Genomic DNA, 25,606 nt, shown 5'->3' with positions numbered 1-25,606 from the left:
GAGGGATCAATTTCAAGGTCAGGTGTCTCTGAGCATGTGAAAAGCTGAGAGAGAGAGTGTGTGTGTGTGTGTGTGTGTGTGTGTGTGTGTGTGTGTGTGTGTGTGTGTGTGTGTGTGTGTGTGTGTGTGTGTGTGTGTGTGTGTGTGTGTGTGTGTGTGTGTGTGTGTGTGTGTGTGTGTGTGTGTGTGTGTCTGTGTGTGTGTGTGTGTGTGTGTGTGTGTGTGTGTGTGTGTGTGTGTAAAGGAGGTTTGTCATTGGGTAGGTTAAAGGTGAGACGAGTGAAAGAAGACCTCTGGTTGCCCATGCCATGTTGAAGCGCCTAGTTCTGACACGGAGGAAATGAGGTGAACTGGCAAACTGTTACACTGTCATCCCGTCACTTATTTCAAAGTTGTTGTGGTTTTTTTTCAGTTCGCTTGGGAGGTCGGTGGGTGGGCTGCCTTGGTGTTTTTCTAAGCCATCTCCTACCCACCTTAAGCACCTTCTCTTGCCTGCAACCCCCCCGCCACCCCAACCTCTTTCCCTTTCCCCTACTCACCGAGTGGAGCTTCTGATACAGGCCACACGCATTGCACACGTAGCCCCCGTTGGCGTTCTTCCTCCACAGAGAGGTCTTGGTGGTCAGACAGTTGGCACAGAACACTCCGGAGCCTCGCCGCCTCTGCAACATAAAAAGAGAGATAGAAAGAGAGAGAGTCGGTCAGTGAGTCAAGCAGAGCTACTGAGGAGGATGAATTAAGGCAGAGCATTAAGGGAGAGAAAAACAAGGAAAAAGGTAGAGAGAGTAGGAGTGCATGCCTCTTTCAGGGTTCAGCTCAATAAGCTAGGGTCAACTATATTTGGGTTAAAGCTCTAGACCATGCAAGTATCAAACATAAACGAATGAAACTTAAAAAGTAATTCTATTACAATTTCTCTGGCCCCTTCATCTGAAATGACAGGAGAGTTTCTTGTTGGATTGTTCTAGAAACATACACAAGAGGGCAAAAACCGGGGAGTTGAATGAATGTGTACTGTAGCCATTGTTCAGATGGAAGGAGTTACAGTGCACGACTCATGTCCTTTATCAGCTGTGAAAACAAAGCACACCCCCTCACATACGCCCACATACACACACACAGACTGGATGTTTGGTCAAAGGTCCGTCAAAAAGGTGGATGTCTGTCCAAACTGTCGTCTGGGTCATCTACTGTGAGGAAGACGCCCTCGGGGGGGGGGGGGGGGGGCTGGAGCAGCCTGGGGGAGGGAGGGAAAAGATGGGAGTCTGGACCATCTCCCACTGAGCTGCTGTGGGGGGTTGTCTTACTTGAAGTCACAGCCCCCCCCCCGACGTCTGGAGACCCTACACTGTCCAATCAGAAGGTCAGGCCGCAGGTTGATTAACAGAACCCAGCTGATTTCGCCCGTTATTAACCTTCTGGTGATTAATACGCCTTGTAAGGTACCACTGAGACAGAGGCCACCGTCACCCCCATTACCCATCTCTTGTCGTCCCCGGTCCGAGTGACAAACACACACACACACACAGGCCTCCAAGTCAAGACAGGCTTCTGGGGGAGCTGGAGCATTTGGGTGGCTTCTCCTTAGTCAAACAAAAAACACCCTTCCTCTGGTTTACAACAGCGCTGATTTCCCATGAGCTGTTTGGGTTTGTGTTTGTGTTTTTCATTAACATGCTGTCACTGTCTCACTCTGTTATCAGCTTTTCTTTGGGGTTGCGTTTTGGACCTAACTGTTCTTGAGAGTCTACCAAAAGAAACAAAATAAATCAACTGAGGCATTGACAAAAAACGGAAAGAGAGACAAGAGAGAGAAAAAAAAAAACGAAAGGAGGAGGAGAAGAAAAAAAAACCTGAATCATTTGGTGACTGCCAGACTTATCGGTGGCTGAGAAACAAGTGAACACAGAAAAAAAAAACAAGCAGCCCGTGACTTGCAAGGCAAAACACCGGAATTATCTAGATTATGCCCGGCAAAAGTAATTTGTGCCTTATATAATGTGTGCAATTTATCTAATGTCAGACATCTTCTGGAGGGAAGCATGTTCCCCCTGCCAGAAAAACTACAATGCTCCTAATTGTACTCTGATACATTTAGAATGGAAAGCTTTCTGTAGACATAATTTTGGCTTCAAGGCCAGAGAGCTTTCTTGGCAAGGGACAGGGCACTTGATTCATCGGGTGTTTCACAATGTATCAGTAAAAAGTGCTGGTGAGTGGCCAGTTCCCTATAGGGTCATTTTTCCATCCAGATGCGAGCGCTATCGGAGGGCCCCTCGTCAGCTAAACTAATTATGATCTCGCGTTTGCTTATGCCTGCTCACTCTAACATTCGACATTGGCCATTAATCATGGACGCCACAGAAAATGGAGCATAGAGGAATGAGAGACAGTAGCTCCGGCTGGCCATAAAGGTCTGAAATGACAGCAATAATGAAATGAGATGGAGAGATGTTTTTCAACGAGCCATCAGCAAGTGCAGAGTTGCCCCCACACGTGACAATGGGCCTTTTGAACCGGGGGAAGCGGGGGGCAAGAGTTTGCTTTCCGTTACACATGGCTGCCCGGGATCCCATCAATGGCGGGGTTACGGGATCCATGTTTTCACCTCCAGTCACTTTCCAAAGACAGCACTACTCATTTCAAGGACCATCAAATCCCTATCAATCCATTACACTGCATTCAAGGTGGAGACTGGAGCTATTGAGTTCCTGACCACAAAGTTGAGAACCAAAAAATAAAATAAAATAAAAAACAGCTTTATTTACTGAGAGTATACTGGTGATCAGTAGGATCTTTTACTGTAATACACATACATGTTTCAAATTAAATTAAGCTGTATTAGTGGATTGAGTTGAAATTGGATTACAGAATCAGGATCAATGTTTCTTTACAAACTCTTGAGGGGTTTAATCTCAAGAAGAAAGAAAAAAAGAAGAGAGAAACGAGCAAAAAGAAACAAACGATCTTGCACCTCCAGTCTCCAAATGTTGGGTTTCTGCAGGCCACATGGCAAGACTGACAAGCCATGTCAGGACTGATTGATTTATTCTTTCCTATCCTGGTCTAGCGTTACAAGCCAAACAGAGTGTCCGTCATCGGGTCGGTGTGTTGCCGAGGCCCTGGCTCCTCTGGCTCCCTGGTCCCACAGGCTCTGAAATTATTCACACGTGTTCCCTCCCTCCCTCCCTCCCTCCCTCCCTCCCTCTCTCTCTCTTTCTCTCTCTCCCTCCCACACCCTGGCCTGCCATGGTGTCCCAGGCATTTTCTGCACGGCCGTCAGAGAGCTGGAGAATGGAGCTGTTTGCCATCCTCATGCACTAACAATCTCATTCTTTGCATTCTGCTCATCTCTCCCTCACACAGGCAACAGGTACACAGCGAAAGGACCTACACACGAACACACACATAAGAGGGACTGAGGATGACCAAGGATGCATGGAAGAATTGAAAAATACCAAAGATGTGGGCAAACAACGGTAACCATGGCAAAAAAATATATATCTCACACACACACTCAAACACACCTATACGCACACAGAGTGTACACCAAGCATAATAAATCCAGATGTGGCCGTGAGACCAATGAATCACAGGCACACAGACTTTCCCTGCACTCAGTGTGTAACCAGTGCACAACTTTGTTGTTACATGATTTCCTTGACTCAAACGAATTGAAATATTCATGAAGGCCAGGTGTGCTCCCCCTTCCTCCTCTACCCCTCCCCTCCCACCCACCTCTCTCTTTCGTTTGTTCCTCTCCTCTCTCAGCTGCTTGAGCCAGGCCTTTCTGATCTGAAGTGACACACCAGGGGCAGCAACATGGCCCCCACGCGCAATTAATGACTCTGGATGTACAGCTCAGCTCCTTGTAATCAATAGCAGCAATATGATCCAGTCAGTCACAGAGAGCACCCGGAGCCGAGGCCAAACTGGGGAGAGCTGTGCTAGCGCGAGAGGCACCAGAATGCCAACCCACAGCCAAGTTCTCCTGCATAAAAACATCCGGGCAGGCTACAGGGCTTGGAGAGAGAGAGAGAGAGAGATAGGGAGGAGAGAGAGAGAGAGAGAGAGAGATAGGGAGGAGTGAGAGAGAGAGAGAGAGAGAGAGAGAGAGAGAGGGAGGGGGAGTGAGAGAGAGGGAGAGAGATCAGAAGCAACAAAGACTTCCCCTCAAAAGCGGTTTTAAGACAAGCTGACAGAGGACCACGAGATCATTACACGGCGAGGGGGAGAGAGAGGGGGAAAAAAAGAAAGATGTGCTAAAACATGGCTGAGTGGAATTAGCTGTGTGTTACCACGGCTTCAGGAACGAGACAAGATGAAGGCTTGTGTGTCCTCATAGGCTGGGTGCTTTTTAGCAGGTCTGTTGAGAGCTAGGAGCGGGAGAAGAAAGAAGAGGGTAAGGGAGGTGGGAATGTTGCCTGAGCCTGGAGGCTGTTTTGTGTGTGTGGGCGTATGGGGGGTGTATATGTGTTGGTGGGGTGGGGGGCTACTAAGGCTGCCCAGTTAGTTCAAGTGTCAATTACACAGGAAAGACCCAGAAATAGTCTCCCCACTGTCGAATGGCTCACGATCCCAGACTTCCTTTTCAATTATCAACTGGTCTGCTCTGCCATCTGTAAAAACGAATGCATACCTAGCCTTGCCAGGTTTAGCTTTCTTTTTTTCCCCAGCACTCTCAACCCTTATACAATCACTTGATTCGACATACTAAGAAGAAAAAAACTAAAAAACAATGACTGGTTAGACAAAGACTGCCGCTGCTGTTCAAAGTACAGAAAAGAAGAAAAAATGAGAGAGAGAGAGAGAGAGAATGAAAAGAGTAAGAGGGAGAAAGCCCTGATTGCCTTTGTTTTCCCTAAGTGGCAGCCGATTCTTCTCTCCAGCCACATTACAAACCCAGGCTCAGCGGTGATGTATTGTTTGTGCGGCGGGGAGCGAGGACTACAGCACGAGGTGGGCCCTCTTTGTCTACTGACCTGATTCAGTTCATCACTGCACTGCTGCTCCCACTACTGCCACCCTGCAGCTCTGTGCACTACTATCCTCTCTCTATCCACTGGTACTCAGTTAACACACAGTCTTTATGCTGAAAGAATGGCGCAAATGTGATGGCAAAGTTATGCGAAGCAACAAAATAAAAACCTTAACAACAACAGTTTATAACTGCTCTCTCACTGACAGAAGAGCGCTACAATAGTCATCACTGACTCATTTCCAGTAGACTGAAATACATGATCTTGCATGAAAACAGACACCCCCCCGCCAAAGAACCATGTGCACCTGCACTCACACACACACACACACACACACACACACACCCTATGGCATGAACTGCAACAGACTGCAGCCAAAACTTGAGGCTGGCATGAGCATGGAAGGAAGTGTGTGGCTGCTTGCGCTTTCGACTCGTTGTCACTGTGATGAATAGCCCGGGCTCTCTGCAGCTCCTTCAGTAGGTGTAAGCAAACGTGCGTTTCTATTTCTCTGGAATGGATTATTTATGCCTGAGCTACGGCGGGGCCCAGGGACTCTGACTCACACTGCGCCGGTGAGAGGGTCTATCAGGTAATTAAGAGCTGTCATCTAATAACGTCTATTTATTTAACGCAGAGCGGTTCCCACGTTTCCATCAAGACGCTCATAAGTCCCGCTGTTCCTGAAGACCAGGTGAGGATGGCTGGTCACTAGGTGTTGTTGTTGTTGTTCGCCCCCCTGTAATGGCGTGCCAATCAAAACAGCAAAGCAAAATCACAGGTCTTGAGCACTGCTGTTTAGAATTACGATGGCACAATTGAAGTAAATGGTGCACCACACAGTCATCATGAAAGATAATGCGTGGATAGTCGATGAAAAACTGAAAGGCTATTTATTTGTATTACTATTGTTATTTTTTTCACCTGCTGTAGACAGACTCTGCGAATTTTCCCACAGTCCACGCTGATGTCTAGGCTTCTTAAAGGATCTCAGACGAGGAACGGTAAGGGGCAAAAAAGGAAAATTAAGAAACAGATTTGCAGTGGCAACGCTTGAAGCGCGGCTAATCATGTTGGCTCATGTCGCAGTATGTCAAAATAAGTTATAATACGGCGAGGGAAACTTCCATTCATAGTTGCGAGTAATGAAAGTTCATCCAAGCAAGTGAAGCCAGGGGGGTGAGGGGACTAGGAGTAACGATAAACAAAGCCATTGCGATGAAATTACATTTAATTCACTTAAGCAATCCACGGGCCCACTTACATTAAATAAACAATTATTTAATCAGCAGTGGGGGAAATTAGGTGAACCCCTACTGACAATTTCAATTTCAGAAATCCTGCATCAACATTTCGGGGGCTCAGGCGTGAGTATCATAACCGCCTTCAGCAAACATCTGGTTACAATTCCAGACATATCGAACCATCAAGTCCTATCTCGGGAGGAGGTTATCCTGGGTTTAGGCAAAAGCCAGTGTCTCTCACTAAATTGCTGCTCTAATTGTACAGTTCAGTTTGAGTTTAATAAATTAAGTTTAATTTATTCCTCAAAGATTTATTCACTCTCAACAACGCTAAAAAATAAGCATCTGGGAGGTCACACTGCATTGCAATAAAGCCCAGAACACAGGGTTGACTTCACTCTATCCGTCTCTTTCTCTTTCGCTGGTTTTCTCTTTCTCTCTGTACCTTTCTAATTTACTCCCAACACTCTTCTCAACATGCTGAACTCTTTATTAAGGAACCATGCATGTAATGCCACTCAAACCTCAGGAAGTGTATGTGTGCTCTCCCAAGTATTCCATGCAAATTTGCAGGGAGATTGGAGAGCTTAATCAACCTTGAGGACAAGCACAGACCTACAGACCTCCGTTCGTGGGAAAAAGCATGCCTCATTTTCTCCCCTTCTTTTTTTCTGGGCAATGAAAGAAATTCAATCAATTTTCAAAAATCAAGGGAAGTTGCAGGGAAAAGAGCAGGGAAGTTCACAAATGGTGAGCGATTTGTAAATACATGCTTAAATAAATATAACAACAATTTGTAAACTTTGTGACATTTATTTGTGAATCACAAATACATTCATGAATCGCAGGAAACTTATTTTGTAACTATTGCAACACAGACATCTTGGTAAAGAAAAAGGTGACATCTTCTGCAGGTACAAAAAGATGAATGTTGAAAGCGAGCAAGAGTAAGTGAATCATGTCTCCGCTACCTTATGCTAATGCATGAGGCATAACTCTAGGCATAGATGTGAAAAAGGGAGAAAGTAAAAGAAAAAAAAAACCTCATCTCTGTGCAAAAAGATATCTCAAAATGGAGACAATATCTCCCGGCCAGAATCACCTTGGCTAGGTCCCACTGTTTAGACTTTCAAAAGGCCACCTTGCCGCTAGAGCCTCACTCATGGCATCGCTCTCTGACACATAAGAACCATGGATCAAACTAAACTCTATTCCCTCAGCGCTATGCACTGGAGGAAAAAGAAAACAGTGGAAAAAGAGAGCCCTCTTGAGGGTCCTCAGCAGCACACGGGCACGTATAGGCCTACCTATACACATACATAGCAGAGAGGTTCAAATACCTATGGAGAGCTCCTGGCAAACTCACAAAATCCCAGCTCATATCAGTACAGCATGATGCTTTAAACAGAGCAGAAAAGAGGCTCTCCAAATCAAAGGCCACTCTCTTAAGTATGCATGGGCGAAACCCCTTTATTCCATTAATACTCAGAAATATCTATTCTAGTGGCAGAACAATGAGGTATTATTCTCTTACTCTTCTCTCCCCAAAGGGTCTTTTTTCCCCCTCTTCTTTCCAGGGGAATCAATGCATTCTGTGTAGTCCTTATCGGAGTCCCTCTTCCTGCTATAGTGTAAGATCCGTCCCTTCAGAGAGCTTGTTTCCGTGGCTACATACTGCCTGCCTGCATGCCTGACGTGCGGAGGAAAGGCTGTGTTACACAACAGCTTCTTCCTGCGTGTGTCATCTGTCACTTTGTCCCCGTGCCATCTGTGTGTGTGTGTGTGTGTGTGTGTGTGTGTGTGTGTGTGTGTGTGTGTTTGTTTGTTTGTTTGTTTGTGTGTACGTGTCCGTGAGCTGGAGAGGGCTGTCACTGGAAGGCATGAGTAGGTCAGTGCGTGTATGTAGGTAGCGCGCGTGTGTGTGTGTATGTGTGTGTGTGTGTGTGTGTGTGTTTGTGTGTGTGTTTGTGTGTACGCACGGGTCAGGTCATCTCACCCCAGCCCTCCTCCTCCTGGCCAACACAATGGAGGTGCTGGTGGAGGATGGGAAAGTGTTGGAGGAGAGGGTGGCAGGAGGGGGCGAGCACAATGGCCTTTCCGACAGACATGAAAGGCACGACCATGACATCACAGTGGGCTTGTGTGTCACCTGACACGGCGAGGTCAATGTCGCCCAGGAAAAGGCCTGTGAAAAAGGTCTGCAACGAGGCCAGCTTTTCGCAACCTTTTCGTTTATCCGGTGGGGGGTGTTCAATGTCAGTCACCCCTCCTGTGTTTTTTTTTCTCATTGTACACAATTGAACCTGTTGTCACAGAGTGCGAATGTAAAGGAGAATGAGACTGCAGAGGAAGGAAAGAGGTGTTGCTTTTTCAGCTGCCGGCCTAATTTGGTCAATGGAAAAGCTTCCCTGCTCCAAAATCAGAGGAAGGCTTCAGTCAGTAAACTGTGAAGGTGTGTGTGTGTGTGTTTAGGAGATCATGATCATATTACAGTCACACCACCTTCAAGGAACTGAGTTTTCTTTTTTAAATAACAGCACCCCTTGTGCAGCAGTCTATATACTTTCTTCGATGTGCGTCTGCTTCCCCAAACCCTCCGTGGTGAATCAGAGGCCTTTTAGTCGGGAGAAGCGAAATATTTTTGCTAAACTATATGTGGAAAGACAGACCATGAGAACCGCCAAGAGGTAAACTCTGGCACACTTTCGCCCTAATAGTCTGTGTGGTAACTGTGCAAAAGAGGACACAGGAACCTCGATTCACCTTGCCCTGAGGGTAGGGCTGGGGTGAGAGAGAGCGAGAGAGAGAGAGAGCGAGGGAGAAACAGAGAGAGTGAGGGAAAAACAGAGAGAGAGAGAGGGAAAAACAGAGAGATAGAGCGATAGAGAGAGAGAGCGAGGGGGGGGGGGTGTTTAGGGCAGCACGGTGAAGACTGAGAGACTGCCTGGCCAGACGGCACATGAACTCCAGATGATTTGCACGGCGGAAAAATTCAGCCGTGCTTGACAGTGCGCCACTTCCCACCTGTAAACTCAGCGCCATGATGGCAAAATATTCCAGTGCCAGGTCAGTCACCTATGACCCCAGGCAACAGGCAGCCGTGGCACGAAAAGGTTTATTTTGTACTGGAAGTCATAACAAAAAATCCTGGGAAGCGAAAGTGTTCCTTAAATAACATACTACTGAATTTGAAGTAAAAAGTTATTCTGCAATTATTATGTCAAATAAAAACATTATAACTATGGGGAACTATGTTAAAAAGTAAAAAAGAAAGGAACCAGGTGAAGCATGTCGACGGGTGGATGACTGTGAAGAGTTCCTTGTTTAGAGGAACATGTGGCGGAGGCAGCGAGACAGCGTTGCACTGAGATTCACCCAAGGCAACGGGAAAGCAAACGGTCATGGGTCAGCTCATATAAAAATTACAGCTGGAACACTGTACACTCAGAACACACACTACACACACACGCAGCATGTACAGAGGACACGCACAAAAGACACACACACACACACACACACACAGCATGGAATCTTGATGTTGGATGTGCAACACAAACATACGTGTATTTTTAGTGAGCAGGTTGTTCACCTGGTCTACATACGATCACAGGGAAGCAAACAACACAAAGCCAGAAGTCTCTTGTGTCAGGTCAGAAGAGTGAACGCAAAGTTCACATGAAATTCAGCCTCCCTCACTATTGACTCAGTAGAGAATTATGTCCAAACAAAACACTAAAAAACATGAATAAATATTAAAATTACCTCTCTAAAGCTTGCTGTATGAGCTTTGTCAAACACATTCTAAAACCAGCTTAATGTTAAAAGTCAAAAAGTCATACAGATACATTTCAGCGGTTATGTTTGATATGTTAGCCATTTACACTAAATGCCAGTTTCCACTCAAGACGCCCATCTCCGGTAATGTGCTCAGTGTGATGTTGGCAAACCAGCTTAATGGATGCCGGGAGACGAGGGAGGGGGGCAAATCGATGGTTTGATAAGATGGGTGGCAGCGAGGGGTCTGCATGGCCCCACAAGGACCGATGAGGGATGAGAATCAATAGGCTCATAATCACATGGAGGAACCTTCACAGATGTAATAGGCTCTTTCTGAAGCACTCAAGCAAGACACTGGGACAGCCAAAGTGCGATTCTCTTTCTTTTTTTCTCGACCATTTTCATTTCCCACAAACAAACGCACTTGGAGGAATGTGACAGAAACCTCCTCTGCTAGCCCACGTAGCCCATGTGTGTGCCTACACCGGTTTGAGAAGTTCACAAAATGATTATGATGGTTTGACATTTTGTGATATGTAGACAAGCACTCAGCAAATCAGCACTGGTTGAATAACTAATAAAGCCTATTTGCTCTCGAACCATGAGTTGGTCTCTTACGAAACAGGTGGTAGAAAAAAAAGCAATTACGAGGTGAGTTCTTGTTTCCCTGTGTAGGGGGGCGCACCCCCTTTAATTAAGATCCATTGTTCCAAGTCTTCCTCTTCTCCAATCTGGGTGATGCACGAAAATTCCATTACCCAGCAGCACCTGGGGGGATTCGGCAAAGCAGCTGCGGTAACAAAAACAAATGGCTCGGAGCATAAGACAGTCAGGCTGAGCTACGGTATTGGGTTCACAGGGAGGTGTAGAGGGAGAGAAAGAAATGAGAGATGTGAAGTTTTTGGGCTTTGAGATATCAGGGGGTGCTGCTGCTCAATTACGGAGGTTAACTACTCCCAGTGGTGGGCTGCGGGAGTCTGACTGAGGGGGGTGGGCTGAGGAGCTTCTAGAAGTTTTTCGAGGGGGCTGTTTTCACAGCAGGGAGATTTTTTTGAGGAAATTGGGAACCACATTCTCTTTCGCACCTGGGCAAAGATGATCCTCTTTCAGTGCAACTGGACTATTAGGATGTACCTGGTTTCAAAGAATTTTTGTAATAATAATCCGTAATTTTTTAGTATCGAAATGTATTTTCTTTATTAGTCTCAATAGTATTTTTGTCATCAAGTGCAATTACTTAATTCCTGCATTATGGTTGTTGGTTCACCTTGTGCTAAAGTATAGTCTTAAAATTCAACCTATGTCTAATTCAACCTACTGAATCTTTAAAAGTCTTACAGTGCAAGGTGAAAAACAAAGTACATATCAAGAGGCTAAACTGTACATCTCAGATTCGGATATGTTGTTAATGACACTCTATGAAAAAAGGTTCTTGAGGAACTGTGCCCTCTGTGACATGGGGTAGTCAATGAGTGGCGTCAAGTGACAGCTGGAGCTGGTCTGCAGGCCATATAAAAGAAAAGACAGTGAGTAAGAGAAGGGAGCAGGTCTTCTTTAGCTCCATTTTCTTTCCTGTTCCATTCACTGGAAAAACTGGCCCCTGGCTCAGCGGTGGCATCATGCTCCCATCAGAAGTATATCTTAGATAGGCCTCTGTGGATCTGGTGCTCCGTCCGCAGGGGTGAGCGGAGTATTCAAAAGTGATAAGGGTCACATTTTAGCTGGCAGGCTACTGCCACACACTCCACTGCTGAACACACATCAGACTAATATGGGATGTTTCCACACAGACACACATACTTACAGACCCACACATAGACACAGACACAGAGACTTAGTCACACACACAGACACACATCTGGTTGCATCTGAGGGGGCTTCGCCCACTGAACCACGAGAAACGCCACTTCTGCTAATGAGGGGCGAGACCCAGAGAAGAGGACACGCAGTGAAGTGGATGTGACAAGCGCAGGGGTATAGAGCCGCCCACGACTAGAGTCTCACTTCTAGCCTGGCACTTTCACTAGAAAGCAGAGATGATGTGCATGAATTGGAAAGGCCAGGAGATACTGCAACAGGACAAAAAAAAAAAATCACAAATAATTCCATCATGCAGATTGCAGCAGCCATGTGTGAGTCAAACTAAGGAAAAAAACTCTACCATGCAGCCCACAGAGCAATTAAACTACAGTGAGAGAAGTGGGGAAAGTGTGTGTGAGTGTGTGACGGTGTGTGTGCGTGTGTGTGTGTGTGTGTGTGTGTGTGTGTGTGTGTGTGGAGGGGGGGTTAGGACAGAAATGGCCATGTTGAGCTCTACTGCCATAGGTCTTAATTGCCTAGCAACCTTGGACAAGTAAGCCTTCCAAATTGGAGGATAAGTGGAGAACCGTTTCCACCAACTGAGAGGCAAATTTCATTGTGCTTAATTTGGATAATTACAGAAGTTCTCTGCGAGAGAGAGAGCAGTAATGAATGGTACTTTATTGTATTAAATCCCCCCCTCTTCCAAGCAACGAGAATACGTAGGAAAAAAAGTCACTTTGGTGGCAGGGCCACATTTTCTTCTCCAGTGTTCTAGAACATTTCTGCTCCACATCGTGACCAGATAGCCATAATCAGGCAAGGAGAAAAGAACAAGACACGAGAGAATGAGTACATCGATCTCGAACGCCTAATCATACCGTCACGTCACGTCACTGTAATTACAACGTATACATGTAACTAATAAATACACCTCTCAAGTAAGTGCGTATTAGTAGTTACTCTTAACCCTAACATGTATCAAAATGTAGTTTAACTAAGTTAAGTTTATTGGTACATAGCACACTATAACATTTAATATAAAGTGTGAGTGAGTAAAGAAACAACAGAAGGTGCTTTCAATGTTTGTGCCCTCCAGGACAGTGCGCTGTGCAGGATCATGTCGAAATGGCCACAACTGCATAGCAGAGCAGGCAGGCTTTTATTAACTTCAGAGGGTAAAGGCAGGAGGAAAACATCGGGATGGCGTGCCTGCATTCCCCCTACACTGGCCTCAAAGGAGACGCACTCCTAGGGCTGTGCAGGGAAGACACGGAGGACACCAGCCATGGATGTCAGCTGAGTGAACAGTTGAGATTTGAAAGACACTGACTGACTGCTTACTTACTATGTGTTCACCTTCAACTTGCTGACCTCCATCTCGATTGTACAGCACTGCTAGCTTTCCCCTCCACTGCACTAATACCAGCAAACAGGTTACACAGACCACCGGCCGGACCCCATGGACAAGCAGGGAGACTGGGCAACCTATTTTAACGTTGCCTGCTGACTATGAACGCACACAAACAGGGCCTCCTGCTTATGTCCAGGAGGACGGGAGCCGCTCTACTTTCAAGGTCATTTGTTTGTCCATTCTACACTGAAATGGTTAACTCCATGGAGTTTCTGACCTTGTGTTGTTGTACAAGTCATGTTGAGTTGTGAGTTTAACATTCAACAGGGCCAGGCTGTAGTGAATAATTTAGACCCAAACCTCAACCTTTGCAGACTGCACATGCATTACCAGTGAGGGCTTCCAAGATTTAGAGTGACATCTATTTTTCTACACAGAAAACCCACACCCACGCATATGCATGTGTCGCATCAAATATGAATAATGTGCATGACTATGTTGGTGTTCCCTCCAGTGGTGCAACGCAGACTGCTACATACATATGTAGATCACGCTGCGAGCTCCGGCACTGCATGTAGTCACCTGTAATGTATTTGGCCAGAATGTGTCTAGCATGCATGCATTGTAATGGGCACTGGTCATGCTGCCAATTCAGTATGCATGTATGAGTTTCGGTCACGGCTTGACCTCAAACCCAACAATGGACTTTATTATTTTGTGTATGCCTTGGTTGTCCTTGCGACATGTTACTTTTTGTTAGGCTCCTGTGTGCTCGGTGGCTAAATAATCAATGCTTCTGCCGAACCGCGTATTGGAAAATGACTGTAATCTACACTGTATGTATGTATGTATGTATGTATGTATGTATGTATGTATGTGGATATGTATGTATGTATATGAGTTGGCTGACAGGCTGGGTAGCGCGGGCTCTCTAATGGGGAGTGTGCTCCTGCGCACATTACCGATTCCATCTGGAGGAGTAGCAAACTGCAGGGGCCCCCGTGCTGCCCTCTTGCAAATTGAATGACTAGCCTGTTTCCAATTTGCGCTAACTCTAATATCTAGCAGATAGCCCCCCTGCCTCACCATCCACCCCCCACCTCTGCCTACACCCCTGTGTGTTCCACGACCTCTGCCCACCTCCACCTCCAGCAGCAATTTAAGCACTGACCCCCTTTTAGCAGCAAGACAACGTCGTGCAATTTACTCCCCCCGCCCCCTCCTTTTTCCTCCCCCAAAATGGTTGACTCTTTATTGACCCCCCCTCCGCCGCCGCCCCTCCTGTTAGTGTGCTCTCTGCTCCGAGGCCACTGTTAATTACGGAGCCGATCCCTTCAAAATGGAAGAGCTGGACATTTCATTAACTACTGTAACTACTGTAAATCTCACTGGAGGGGTGCAGACGGCAGGGTGGGGTGGAGTTGGAGGGTGGCTCCCCAGCCGTCTGGTGACATTCAGTCGTTTAATGAGGTGGGTGAAAGTCAAGCACCCATTCATTTTCACTTGGGGAGAAGTGAGGTGGGGAGTATAGGTGTGTGTGTGTGTGTGTGTGTGTGTGTGTGTGTGTGTGTGTGTGCTTGTGTTTGCCTACCAGACCGAGAGGACTAGTGTCTGGTGTGAAAATGATTCTGGACGAAAGTTGCATACCCATCTCAGATTGACATGACTGAGAGAACCCAATCATCAATCAAACTCTTCTATTTCACCCCCGGAAACTCAGTGGAAATGTATTTCCGCCCTGCACTTTCTCTGGTCCCACTGGCTGCCTCAGCGATTTGGATACAGAGTGCGCCGCTGCCTCGACAAACAGGAACTGATGCGGACCCCCGCGGCTATAAACCCCTCTTCTGTGACAGTCACCCACTGTTAAATTGAAGCTGGCTGAACAGCGATTGCATTGTGGCTACATTTGCTTTGTTATTAGTGCTGCTTTGGGACGAGCACGCAGAGCACTCAGCCATCTGCAGCTGTTTTTCCGACCTATGACGACAGGCTCCTTCCTGTGTCTGACACCCACAGATAAAAGTGGCATCCAGCTACTTCCAGCCACCAGTTCAAGGTGAGAATGGCCAGTCCAGGGAATAGAGTGAGTGTGTGTGTGTGTGTGTGTTCAAAACAAGAAACAGCAAATGATAAATGTGACATCCAGCTACTTCAACATTACACCTTCAAGAGGGATCTAACCAGTAAATGAGTGTGTGTGTGTGTGTGTGTGTGTGTGTGTGTGTGTGTGTGATTGTGTGTGAGAGAAAGAGAGTATGGAAAAGGGGTGGCTCATTCCAGTGAAAGCGTGTATGTGTGTGTCTGTGTGTGCATTGTCCACAGTAAATGAATTAATCCACTGCCTGTGAGCCGCGGTGTACTGTACAAGTGAACAGATGTGAAATTAACCTGAGGTAATCACTAAATAACTCAAAAAGTCCAATTAATTCCATTAAATTACTTCTCGTTTGATTTTCAATTAGCCTCCAGATTGTCAATGGCTTTCCTACTTGCCGTTGCGCCTTCACTGACAAACTGTGTGGTGCTGCTCACACTGCAGCTCTAGCAAAACAGCAGCAGAGGAGCAAAGCCTGGTCAGGGAGATGAAGAAAAAAAAATCACTCTCTATTCTGTTTAAAACTTGCTTTTAAAGATTACTGAATTGGAGTCCGGTAACAAAACAATCCTCATCCAGTTACCAAGTGGCCTAGTGAAGCACAATGGCTCGGGGTATCATATTTGTCCAGCGCGTTGTGATCTGGTGTGAATTCTAGTGTGACCTTAGCCTTTTTTGGCCTAGCTTGGACGGTGTCGGCGCGGTCTTGACTGTCGAATGAGCAAATTGTACGCTGTAGCCTTGGGGGTCTTCCGCTGGTTATGCAGGTGTTAATTACTGCCGAGTCCCACCCTTCCTCAGGTCACTTGAGAACGGGAGAACAATGTTCCCTGAGAATGTGTGTGTGTGTGTGTGTGTGAGAGAGTCTGTGTGTGTGCGTATGTGTACACACACACACACACACACACACACACACACACACACACACACACACACACACACACACACACACAGCTGCAGTCACTAGTGTGTGGAGGAGTGAGCATCAGTGCTCATCGCTGAAACATGTACACAAGAACCAGCCAGCCATACACGGACACACACACACACACACACACGCACACACACACACACACAAAGTCCTTGAGAGGCTACAACTGCTGTGATCAGCCTTGAGCACGGTCCCTGGAAAGGCTTGCATTGGATCGAATTCCCAACTTCCCTGTGCTGTGAACAACACCTATACATGGCACTCTCATTCCTAGGGAATTAGTGTCATGGGATTCCAGCTGTCAGGAAAACTGTGATTGCGCCACAGTCTTGTGATGAGAGCCAGTGACCCCATAATAGCTTAAAGTGTAATACTGTAATAGGATCAGAGCCATTCGAGGATCAGATCTGTGATGGGGGTCACCCATTACAACGGCAAACACATTACTGAGTAATATTACATTACCAGAGTAACAACATAATGTAACATGTTACATTTACAAAACGGATCGTATTCCAGTTATGCCACCATGTTAATGTGTTGTAAAGTGCTACTAAGGCTGCACATTATAATTTCCTAACAGATGTTTGCCCACAAAAGACACTGCAAGTTGTCTTCCCTTTTTTGCTTTATTTTTGATGGCCACAAAAAAAAAAAAAAAAAAAATCCGAATTGTTTTGTTTGGTGCAACATTCTCCACAGAGGAAGGATGTGATTGCTCCTGGTCTGTTCATCTGCTGTGAATTCATTTTCAAATACAAAAGCTGGCCAATGTGAGACTGCATCGTTGACATAAAGTGTTGCCGCAGTTCTGTCATCTACTTGCTGTTTTGCTTATTCATTCTAGCAACAGCCAGGTTTTCATGGATTGTGTTTCAACCTAACATGGAAATAATGGGCTGCTTAAATAGCATTTTAATAGCCTACCATTCATCACAGCCTTCCTCCTTTGTATAGCTTATGCCCAGATTTTAACACTGCATTTGAGGGTATTTTGTCTCATAGGGTCACACAAATATTTACTTTGAAAGCAATATTAAGTTTTTATTTTAATTAGAAAAAACAGCAATATGTAAAATATTACATTTTAGAAGTAGTTTTCCCCAAACTTCCAAAGGCCTTACAGTATATGGCTCAAATACCTGGCTCTTCACTGACTTCTACCCAGCATCCAAATTCCCTTAACATGCATGACAAACACCTGAGTAGATTTAATCCCTACAGCTGCCATGTCTCTCCATCTTTCGCTACATCATGCAGTGTGGGTTTCTTCCGTAGAGCTGATGCTCTCTCTCTCTCTCTTGCCCTCTCCCTCTCTCTTTCTATCCCTCTCTCTCTCTCCCTCCCTCCCTTCCTCTCTCAGCTTAACTCTCTGGCTTATCGGTGGCCACTGGGTTCCCACTCATTGGAGGGGACAGAACGTAACAGCTGGCAGGCACAGGGGTCAACCGGATCTGGCCGGTGGTGCTCTGTTGCGGTCGATAACCGTCCTCACTCACGTCCCCCCCCCCATGTCTCCCCTACTCCCCCCTCATCTACTATCACCACCACCACCACCACCACCTCGACCCTCCCTCCCTCCGGGCCTCCGCCATGGACCCCTCTGATCAATGCTTTCAATTTGAGCACTAGAGGGAGATGACAGTAAATGAAGATGGAGAGTCTAAAGATGGAAACACTGAGAAAGGGGGAGCAGGATTCTGAGAGGAGGGGGGATAAGGGATAGGTGAATGAAAGAGAGACAGAGAGAGGGGATGGGGGGGAAGCGAAAGAAGGGGAAGAGAAGGATAGGTGAATGAGAGAGAGAGAGAGGGACGGGCACAGGCAGAGAGAGTCTCATGCTGTTGAGTGGCAGCTGGCACGAGGATAGTTGTAGGGTCTTGTCATTGATTGTCTTCTAGTGTGAGTATATAACTACGGCCTTCTCAGTGTGCTTAGAGGAAGTGACCATGAGGAACTAAGTTGGTTACTCCCATGGAAAAAAAGACAACCTTCCTCCCAAAAGATTAACGTGATCTACTCTCAGTTCATTCTCTCTTCTACAGCTTCTGGGAAATTTCTAAAACAAGGTTATGTTATGAATGCTTTCTGGCTTGCGTTCTAGTTTTTCACTGCCATGAAATAAATATTAATACTCTATTGATGCTGCTAGTGTTTGACCATGGCAAACTTTAGTGCCATTTTTTTAAGCTACAAGGACATTCCAGGACACTGGCTCACGTGTTGTAGATAGCCTCTAAGCCATCATGTTCGGCCCACTGCTCCCCGATGCACTCTCTTCTAGATCATGCATGATACCTCTGCATTCCCTTTTCCATGGACCGTCTGTCAAAGCATACAGACATTTGCCAGTGTATGATCTGAAAAGCTAGAAGAGCCAGTCAAAGATCATGTGTGCACACACACACATAAAAAAAGAGAATCTCAGATTGCACTTCTGACCCAGTCATTTCGAACATCAATGTGGTCGATTTTTGGCTGGACACATGCCAGCTTCTGGGTGGTGACATGGAAAGGCTTTCTAGGGAGACAGCTCACCCTTGTAATGAGGGCTTGTCAAAATGTCAAACTCGATCAATAGCAGGAGCAAAAGGTCAAAACTGCTCCTGCGAGCCTGATTCAATACTTCATTAAGAAAGGGGAGGAGTATGGCGTGAATTTGAATGAGTGTTTAAAGTCAGAGGAGTTGCGCCATGCATACCATCAATGGGGGCCGACCAGAGATGCACCGCGCTGACAGGTTGTCGGGTTGAAAGGAGCCAGTGTCGTTCCTTTGGGCTAGGACTGATTGACAGTCTTTGGTGGCCAGCTATCTTTTTTGCTGCTGTAATTGTTCATATTTCCATAGAAAAGCCTCTCCACATGAACATGTTTGCGTGTGTGTGTGCTTGTGTTCATGGAAGATCCCTATAACCGTCTGTGTATGTGACTCTGCATCAGTACAGTATGTGTACGAGCGTTAATGTGTGTGTGCATTGAGTGTCCCTGTGGTAGAGTCTGTGTGTAAGTTTCCGAGAAGCGAGTGTAGGAGGAAGGTAGCAGCTCGCTGCCTCTTTAACCTTTCCCTCCCACTCCTCGGCCAGCTTCCCTATAGCGTGTTTACTCCTAACTTACATGCTCCACTGGATGCGAGAGGCAGAGAAGCAACACTGCTGCGACAGCCGCCCGCATTTATTACCATGCTTTAAAGAGAGGACTCGCAAAAGGAGGGCAATAGACTCTGTGAAGACGTATGTATGAGGTGAAGTGGGTTTAGACATGAAGCACTGCAGCCAGGGCGGGAAAGGATGCGATCGATCGATCAACAGGCCTCAGAGGCTGCGGAGGAAACATGGGGGGAAAAAGATATTTCTTGGAGGGCTCTCAGAAACATGGGGGGAAAACGCGCTGCGTATACATGCAAAGTGCACCTTGTTTTAAATCCAAGACTGATCATCTTCTGGAGCATGCTTGGATATGAATGATGAGTTGAAAGAAAGACTTGATGCATGTGTGTGAGAGCGAGGGAGAAAGTGAGGGAGAATGCATGGAAGAGAGAGAGAGAGAGAATGTGTGTGTGTGTGTGTGTGTGTGTGTGTGTGTATGTGTGTGTGTGTGTGTGTGTGTGTGTGTGTCATGAGGGGAGGAAGAGAGCTGGCTGTGATCCAGCATCTCCAGTTTTTTAGTCCCATTGTTTTATCCCTCTGCAATATATTTCTCATGTGGAGGAAAAATTATTCTGCAGTCAAGGATGAGAGGGAGGAGAGAGACCTCAGCAGAGAAAATGAGACAAGGGAATCCGCAGCTGCAGCCCAGCTATTTAGAAAGCATTGCGTCACTGGGAGAGGAGGCTTACCAGTATCAGACAGTGTAAGCCCATTCAATATTAATGTCCTCTTTATTCACCCCCCAACGCTGGGAAAAAACTTAAAGGAGTGGTGCAGAGAGGAACATATTCTAACAGCGTGCAAGCTTCCATGCAACCATTCACACACACACACACACACACACACACACACACACACACACACACACACACACACACACACACACACACACACACACACACACACACACACACACACACACACACACACACGGAGAGACAGATGTCGGCCTCTAATCACACTACTCACAAAAACACAACAAAGACACCTCCGCAGCGGAGGGTGATACAGCGCGCACACGCTCCATATCAACCCACACATCTTTGGCAGCAAGCTGAATGCGCAGTTTCAATTTTCAGAGTTTCAGGTAAACTGCTCAACTGCGGCACAGCGCGAGAAAATGAGAGAAAGGGAGAAGCTGACCTATGCGGTCGCTCAGATTCACACACCTCTGACGCATTTCATTATGAATCAGCAAATCTGTGAGGGGAAGCCCAGCGTGCCCCCCCCCCCCTCCCCCACTTCATATGTACTGTTGTAACTCCGGGTCAAAATCCCCACTGTGACTCATTTTGGTGCCTTGGTTTGTATTTGTTGTGTTTGTTTTGTGAGATGTCTTTTTCCTGTCCAAAAGGAAAAAGTTTTTGTTCTATTTTTACAAAACCTTTTTGTTGTTCTTTTCACCCTGCAACCCCCCCCCCCACACACACACACACACACAAACACAAACACAAACACACACACACAAACACACACACACACACACACACACACAGACTTCCCCTACCATCTCTGAGACTCTTTCATCGGCTGTCGGTGATCTCCATGGAGACCTGCCAATGGCAACTAGGGGGAAACCCTTATCTGTCACCACGGATGCCATTGTTCACAGAGTGCACGGGACCCTACAGATGTGACACAGTGCATGGCACTGCTCTAGCCCTGGAGCTCACAGAGTCAGTAAAAGCAACAAAGTTGAACGTTTCACAAACACGATAGCTACCCTGGTTAAAAATAAAAGTACCACAAACACGTTGTTTGTGTCTTCACAGCGCGTCAGTGGCAGGAATTTGTGTCTGTAAGTTGTTTTTGGCAGCAGGTGGTGAAAAGCCTGATCTAAAGGCGGGATATATATTCTGCACGCCTTTTTGGCGAATCCTGTTACAGATTATCTCCAGTTTATGCATGGCACTCACAGATTACCACACCCATCAGTCAAAAAAAGGAGAAGGAGCCAGATGTTGACAGACAGGTTTTTTGTTTCGCCTGCCAGAACCCTTTTTCAGAAGCGGCTGTCGTTTCACCTTGTCTGCAGCTAGGATGAGTCTGAATTGTGCACTGAGAGTACCTGCAGGCTTGGGTTAGTCAGCTGCCAGGAGTGCACTGCAGACATTTGGCTGTTGAGGGCAGCACCTCTTTAAATGCACGCTATTCTGTGAGTCCTCTCTGTGTTTGTCTGGGGCAAGGGGCCAGGATGGTCTGAGTCAGCGAGGGAGAGAGAAAGAAAGAGAGAGAAAGAAAAAGAGAGAGAGAGAGAGAGAGAGAGAGAGAGAGAGGGGAGAAAGAAATGGCCTTTTCTCTGCCTTGTCTGGGGACTGCATCTTACACAGGAAATGAACACAAGACTCTCTCTGAATCAGCTGGTGCTCAGGCCCACTGCCTTTCTGCTGCAACCTTCCAAAGGAGAGAGAGAGAGATACAGAAATGGGGGGGGGGGGGAGAGTGCAGATCCCCTTCACCTGACTAGTCTCTGTGGATCCTTTGCATCTGAGTTCCTCCTGCCTCCCCTGTTCTAGCTGACTGCGTCTCCTCCGACATCTAGCTCCCTCCTGCTGGGCTCCGTCTGCCTCTCTCTCTCCCTGGTTTTAAAACACTGTTTAACTACAGGGTTTGTGTGTTGTCAAACGCAGCATAAAGAAGCAGCCCGAGCACGCAGCTAACAAAGGAAGAGACGGCTGAAGAGATTCTCTCTTCTCGCTCCTTTTTTTTCTCTCCCCTCACTCTCTCTCACTCACACATTTGAACACACACACACACACACACACACACACACACACACACACACAAATGCGCACGCACGCGCACGCACACACACACACAGCTCTGCAAGCGTTCCTGGGCTGGAGACTGGCCAGAATCAGTAATAAAGTGCTAAGCAGAAGACAGGAAATACTAGAGAACTCGAACAATGTTATGACAATACTTATAACTTTTATAGTCGGGGCCCAGCTGCACATCTGCAGAGCATCAGGTCCTCACTGGCCCAGACAAGAGGAAACCATTTTTACTCCTGGCATACAGCGTCTCCTGACAGATGTTATCACTTTGCCAATGGCTCCATCGTTTCTTTTTTTTCCTTTCTTTCTTACTTCAAGACTCTCCCTAAAAGAATAAATAAACAAAACACAAAAAGTATACGTTTTTTGGAAAGCGGGTGGACGAGTCTCTGGTTGCATCAGGGGAGAGAAGAGGGCTGCGTAATAAGTGAATGATGGAAGCCGTGATTGATTTAGCATGAAGGAATTTGAGCCGGCATGTCCAGACGGGAGGTGGGGTCTCGCTAACAGGAAACCCGGGGTCTGTCGCAGGGGCCGTAAAACAACACGCCGAGGGGTGTTTCTCCCCCCCCTCCAAAATAAAAAAAGAAATATCCCACTTATGCTCAAGTGATACTCAACTGTCTGTGAAATTGACTCTACCCAGCTAACGGGTAGAAATCTAAATAAAATGGTGGTCTTTTCAACGACTGGTGATTGGTGATTTTATATATTTTCCGCTTGTTTTCCTGTTTGTTTGTCACATTCGTTGTGAAGCCAATCAGTGGAGCCATTCCAATATCCTCGCATTTGAAAAAATGTATATTCCTTTTTCTCATTGTGTTGAATGCATGGGTGGCCTTTTGGCCCTGTCTTGTTATGCGTCCACAATGGGCGTTTAATAATTACAAGCACAGAGCATTCTTGTGTTTTTGCAATTAACGGCTTGGAATATTTAACGGGTGCCAGGATATCAGGTTACACCTTTTAACAGTGATGGGAGGAAAAACAGGGACCTCTAAACAATTTGCAGGTGCAACCTTAACAGCATAATGGTTTGTTTACATCTGCTGGGCAAAAGAGGAAGGGATTTGCTTCATCTTTTGGAAAGCCAAGTTAATTAGACACTATGTACCTCTGAAGCCATGGAGGTAAGTTTGCAGGCACCACCCCATTTTTTGGACAAAAATACACTGTTTGAAAATTTTTATTAGCAGACCGTACTAAATTGTGGTCGACACACAGAGGCTGTTCAAGAAGCGTTTGTTTGTCGGCTGTGAGAGCCCTTGTTTTCCGTCTCTCTCTGTGCTACACTTGCTTCGACCCCTGAGTCCCACTTTAATCACAATAAAAAGCCAGCCACATGGATTCAGCCTTTTTTTTTATTTATCATTAAATACAGATCAAGCTCTCATTCCCTATGGATTAAAGTCAATTCTGCCGGAGCGGCCCCCTCCAACAGATCTCCGATACACCTTTCATAGGACAAACAAAAAATCTCATCCAAGTCATTTATAAATAAACAGGAGCTTATTTCCCAGATGCCCAGAGTCTCATGGAAGTTACGCTGAATGAGCTTGGCTTACGCAAACTGCAGGGGGGCAACCTTCTTCTTCAATTTGTTAATGCATTCGTGTCTCTGGAAAGTGGAAGGTAGGCACGCAAGGCTAAACTTCATGAGCAAGGTCAAAGGATGAACAGAAGAGCCAACATAGCCCTTTTGTGGAGATTTAGAGGGACATCGTTTTGATGTGCAAGCACACAAAAGGCACATTCCTTTGTGTGATTTGTGGACTGTTGTGACCTAGTTAACAGTATGTTTAAGTTCAAATAAAATCGTATTATACCACAGCAATTTTTTACTTTTACTACTAAGTTTGCCTCATTATGGGATTGGAGCTCTGAGAATGTGAACGTATTACAGAAGTGGGGGAGCATTAACCTTGCGCAACAACCAGTTAATCTCTCGGTACCAAATCATTTTTCCCAAGGCGACTTCCTACTACTCTTTCCTTGCTTAACGTAATCCTCCATCACTCGGAACACGGGTAGTATGTGACGCTTATTTTTCCCTGCACATTTTACACATCAATTCGAGAGCAAGTGTTTCATTACCAGAAAACACAAAGCAGACAACCTCCCAGTGTTTGCGAGGCGAATGTCAGCCAGGGCTTTAAGTGGGGTTAAGCAAGCTCAGTGAGACGTTCCAAAAAACCACCAGGAACGAGAGCCGGCTTGTTTCGGAGGAGTCTCAGCGCCCAAGTGCAACTCCAATCAGGAGAGGTTTTTGGTTCACAGACGGAGGCTTTTGCGATATGCCCTAAGCACATGTGATATAGAGTGATGGCAGTCCACTGGGTGAAAAAAAAAACAGAGCTTCTCTCTGCCGCTGCCGAGTAGAGCGGAGTATAAAATGTTGCTAATGAGATAAAGCAGAATAAGCTGAGATACGAGTCTCTTTCAAATACTTTTTTGGGGTTGCATCAGAAGAGGGGCCTGCTGAACTGCAAACAATTTTGTTTGCCGGACTGGTTTTTTTTATGGTGGAATCATCGCTGCATGGCAGGGAATTCAAAACAAGATCCCCCCCCTCATCCCGTCCCCCCGATAAGCAAACGGCAATGTGCTAGTCGGGGGTGACACTAAACAGCTGCACCAGATGCCAGCGTGGCTCCCGAGCAACCTCCCTTAGCAACAACCCTTACGGGAGCAGCTGCCGCCTGCTAAACTACACAGCAGAGCTTCCCTGGAAACAACAAGAATGAGTGCAAACAAGGAGGAGAGGAGCGTGAAGGAAAGGGGGAGAGAGCATATGAGCGAACGAGCAAACTGTTCCTCAAATAACGCATGTTGAAAACTCTCTTTTCAGTTCTCCACAAGAGCGAGAGAGAGAGCCTCTTGAAGGCTGAATGAAAGCCTGGGCCTCCATTTTGACAAGATGCAGTGAGAGAAATTAGTGATGGAAAAATAAGTAGAGGGAGAAAAAAAAAGAGAAAAGTGTAAGCCTATTAGCTCCCACCCATCTGTGGGCTGTACATTAGCTTGTACTCACCCGCGGGCATAGGAATCACACAGGAGCTTTAGAAAAACACTTGCACACACTCTTAGAAACACACACACACACACACACACACACAGACACACACAGACACACAACCTATTTCTTCACTCATATACACTCACTCACTCCCTCTCTCTCACACACACACACACAGACACACACACACACACACACACACACACACACACGGGAAGCAGGCATTACACCCCTTTCATTGGGATTTTGAGACATTCTGCAGCCTGAGCCCAGACACACATGTATCATTTTGCTGCTGATTAGAGGAGAGAGGGGACGGCTTCACATTGAACAGTTTAAGTCCAGCTGGAAAGTGATAAGGGATGATATAAATAAATATATAAATAAATAGAAGGACGGGGGGAAAATGTTAAAACATGTTTTCCTTGTGTTTTAATCTTCTCCCTTCTTGTAATGTAACACTGGCTACGAGGGCTTTGCCTTT

At 46.3% G+C, this 25,606-nt stretch overlaps 1 protein-coding gene across 1 annotated transcript in view; it reads right to left on the bottom strand.

Annotated features, from left to right (window-relative positions):
• Positions 1-25,606, bottom strand: part of trps1 (trichorhinophalangeal syndrome I) — a gene marked incomplete at its 5' end in the record, with an annotated part of 69,688 nt that overhangs the window by 8,152 nt on the left and 35,930 nt on the right. Inside the window, one exon of the mRNA XM_080838136.1 lies at positions 540-662. Coding sequence (XP_080694262.1) covers positions 540-662 — 123 coding nt within the window. The remainder of the gene's footprint in view (positions 1-539; positions 663-25,606) is intronic.

The sequence above is a fragment of the Sprattus sprattus genome (genome assembly GCF_963457725.1).
Source record: "Sprattus sprattus genome assembly, chromosome: 4".
Classification (NCBI taxonomy): domain Eukaryota; kingdom Metazoa; phylum Chordata; class Actinopteri; order Clupeiformes; family Clupeidae; genus Sprattus; species Sprattus sprattus.
Note: the sequence above shows the minus strand (reverse complement) of the source record. Positions and strands in the feature narration are given on the sequence as shown.